The sequence below is a fragment of the Pyrus communis genome, chromosome 10 (genome assembly GCF_041283825.1).
Source record: "Pyrus communis isolate YQ-2024b chromosome 10, ASM4128382v1, whole genome shotgun sequence".
Lineage (NCBI taxonomy): Eukaryota > Viridiplantae > Streptophyta > Magnoliopsida > Rosales > Rosaceae > Pyrus > Pyrus communis.
In genome coordinates this window covers 19,997,800-20,000,893 of record NC_142574.1, presented here as the reverse complement: position 1 = coordinate 20,000,893, position 3,094 = coordinate 19,997,800, and the positions used below count along the sequence as shown (strand labels likewise).

At 39.5% G+C, this 3,094-nt stretch overlaps 1 protein-coding gene across 4 annotated transcripts; it reads right to left on the bottom strand.

The window, feature by feature from the left end:
• Window positions 1-1,028: 1,028 nt before the first annotated feature.
• On the bottom strand, window positions 1,029-3,094 carry LOC148693674 (FHA domain-containing protein PS1-like). Of its 4 annotated transcripts, none has more exons than XM_088677305.1 (4): window positions 2,686-3,079; window positions 2,074-2,391; window positions 1,771-1,976; window positions 1,029-1,528 (listed from the first exon to the last, which is right to left on the bottom strand). In XM_088677305.1, exons 2-4 carry the CDS (start codon window positions 2,387-2,389, stop codon window positions 1,520-1,522), a joined length of 531 nt encoding a protein of 176 aa, XP_088533431.1. In that variant the 5' UTR covers window positions 2,390-2,391; window positions 2,686-3,079; the 3' UTR covers window positions 1,029-1,519. The 4 variants fall into 4 exon arrangements, with proteins under 4 accessions (XP_088533431.1, XP_088533430.1, XP_088533429.1 ...); XM_088677304.1 differs by having other exon boundaries at window positions 2,074-2,430; window positions 2,686-3,077; XM_088677303.1 differs by having other exon boundaries at window positions 2,074-2,541; window positions 2,686-3,076.

Below are 3,094 nucleotides of genomic sequence, written 5' to 3'. Positions count from 1 at the left end.
TTCTGTGTTATGTTTGGTATGCGCAGGACGGAACAAGACGGTTGTTCCGTCCTGCGTTTGGTAGCACATGGACTGAACGGAACCAAAAGATTAAAATGACTAAAATACCCATGTTCCGGTGTTGTTTGGTACAATTTTATGGGCGGAACGGGACATGACTCTTTTTTTTTTTTTTTTTTTTTTTAAGTTGTTCAAATTTGAACACTATTATCCATTATTTGTTTTTCTTGGTCCAAATTTTAATAGGTATATATTGTGTTTCACATGCAAACCCCTTTAAAATTTGTAATTTTTCCCGTTTTCTACACCTCCATTCGAATTTTCACCACAAACCCATCAAATTTTATTGTGCAAATTGCAAAACCCACACCCCAATTCAATTTTTAGTCCCTAATTTTGGTCCTTTCAATTGTGGGTTGTTGTTGTTAAGGATGGATTTATAAGATGTTACAATCCTATCACTAAGGAAATAAATAATTTACATAAAATCATAATAAACTACGAATCCCAAGAATACAAGAATATATACACAAAAGTTAACAAATTGTTGAAGAGAGCTGGAGTATTCAAAGTAGGTGTGGATGGTTGGAGAAATGGCAACGAGAATTAAACTCTTCTAGTGAAAATTTGATGAAATGGAGTAGAAGAAAATTTAACAGAGGAAGGGAGGAAATTGATCATCTAATGCATTATTTGGGTTGCCTCCATGATAATTGGGAGGAACATGGTGAGCAGATTAAGGCCTTGATAGAGTGTATTAACAAATTGAAAGAAAGAGAAAAGAAGTTTTAACTAGGTCTCGAATCAATGGCCTAGTTCAGGATTTCTCGAGTGGGGGAACAAGCCCCAAGCACCTTAATAGGTTCTACAAACATTAGAATTCGCCTTGTTTAGAAGGACACCCCTCTAAATATTCCCCATTGCAGGAACAAGGCAAACCACATAAGAGCACATGACAAATGTTGAAAAATATATAAGTTTAATGATCATGCATATCGTAAACATTTTAGGGTTTAAACATTTAGAACTTAAACAAAGAAAATGAAATATGCATAACTTAAACATGAAATATCCGAAATCAAACATTCGTCCTGACTTAAAAAACAAATAATGTCTTTTATCATCTATTATCTCTGACATAGATGAGTTTCCACATTCTGTCACAAGAGGTGCAGAAGAAATGCTTGTATCCCTCTTTTCATGATCTTCTGGTGCCACGCTTTTGTTTTCTGATTCTCCACAACTCACATCCACTAGACATTCTTTTTCATCAGAATGTTCAAAATTCAGGTTAAGGGGCAAGTTGGATCTTGGTTATGGGGTCAGGCTTTCTTCTACAACTTTCTGATCTTTGGTCTCCCCGAGGACTTCCCCGATTGGCAATGATAAGTTCTCCATCACAAGAGGTCCAGAAAAAAGACATGAAATATCAGTCTGTCCATTATCTTTTCCCAATGGGCTTTGGTTCGCAAGTTTCTCAGGTACAGAAGCAGCAGCATAAGCTTCCTTTTCCTTTTCATCAAAATCCCTATTCAATTCAATTCAACTGAATTCGGTTAAAATACGAAACAGATTGAACAAACAAAAGAATGAAAAACCATTCAAGAAACAATCTTTTCTTTTGGGCATTCCACACTAACCATTCAATTCAATTCGTAATAATTCAAAGATGCATGAAATTAAGAACATAATCAAGAACAATTCAACAAACAATCTTTTAGGCATTCCTCAAATTCATGTCCAAAATAAACAAGCTACATAATTTCTTACCAGGTCCACTACTTGTTCTGCACTTTCATCATCTTCGTGCTCTATGAATGGCAGGAAGGGGGTTTCAGAATCATAGGCCCGACTCATAGGAATCCAGTGCAGGCTGTAGACCCTGCTGGAACCACCAAGCTGGAGCCTGTCCCCTTCGCTCAGCTCCACTCGAACTCCCGGCTCGATCTTCTTGTCTGAAACCCAAGTCCCATGTACTGCAACAAAAACCCCAATTAACCCAACAAGCCATATATTTTGGGATTTTCTCATTTAATTAAAGAAAATTGAATGAAATGCCAAATAAATAGTTACCTGAAGACAAATCGGTGAGAGAGAGCTTTTGGGAAAAGGGGTCGGAGAGGATTTGGAGGTGGAATCTGCTGATGCTGGGGTGAGTCAAGACGATATTGCAGTCCGGGTGTCGGCCGACGATCAAGATTTCTTCATGGGTTTTCCGGTGGACTGCGGAGATGGGTTTGGAGTGCGGCGGCGGTGGGGATTTATTGACGACAAAGATGTTCTTGAGAATGGCTCCGTTCTTGAAGACTGTGAAGACGGGGATTTTGGGCTCCTCTTCTTCTTCATTTTCTTCTCCGTTCAGTTTCCTGTTCACTTTCTCGTTCTCCATGACTGTTCTTTGCTCAAGATTTGAATTTTGAGTAGGGCAAACTGGGTTTTAGAGAGAGAGAGAGAGAGAGAGAGAGAGATAGAGAAGACGAATTGTTGTGATTCCTTGAGAAAATATGTGGGAGGTTGTGGGGGGATTTTATTTCAAAAAGGCTACCGTTGTGATTTTTCAATTACAGAGAACAAATAAAAAGAGAACAAATAAACAGAGAACAAATACATAAACAGAGAACAAATAAAAAACATTTGAACAATCGAAGAAAGAGAGACCGAGAGCTACACAAAAACAGATCGAACCTGGAACGGAGATGCAGAGCTGAAGATGCTACGTAAAAGGATGAGGAGGAAGGTTCGCAAAGCTGCTACACGGAAGATGCAGAGGTGAAGAGGCTACAGGGAAGAAGATGAGGAGGAAAGGGAAGATGCAGAGGGAGGACGGCTGAGAAGAAGAGGGATTAGGGTTTGTTATATGATTTTTGATGTAAATTTTGAAAAAGACAAGGGGCATTTTTGTCTTAAAATTTTAGAAATTTCTGTCCCACAGACGTGGAACAACCCGTTCCAGGGTGGGGGTGTGGAACAGAAAATCACCCAAAATCTGTTCCATGGAACAGCGCGTTCCACTCATTTTAGGCGCACCAAACGCGGGACGGAACGCCTCGTCCCACTCTGTTCCGTCCCGTCCCGCGTACCAAACGCGACCTTA

Coding starts and splice junctions, on each gene's coding strand:
- LOC148693674 (XM_088677302.1), bottom strand. CDS start 2,389: ATGGAGAACGAGAAAGTGAACAGGAAACTGAACGGAGAAGAAAATGAA. Junction 1,977..2,073: donor TCTCACCGATTTGTCTTCAG/GTAACTATTTAT, acceptor TTTTTGTTGCAG/TACATGGGACTTGGGTTTCA.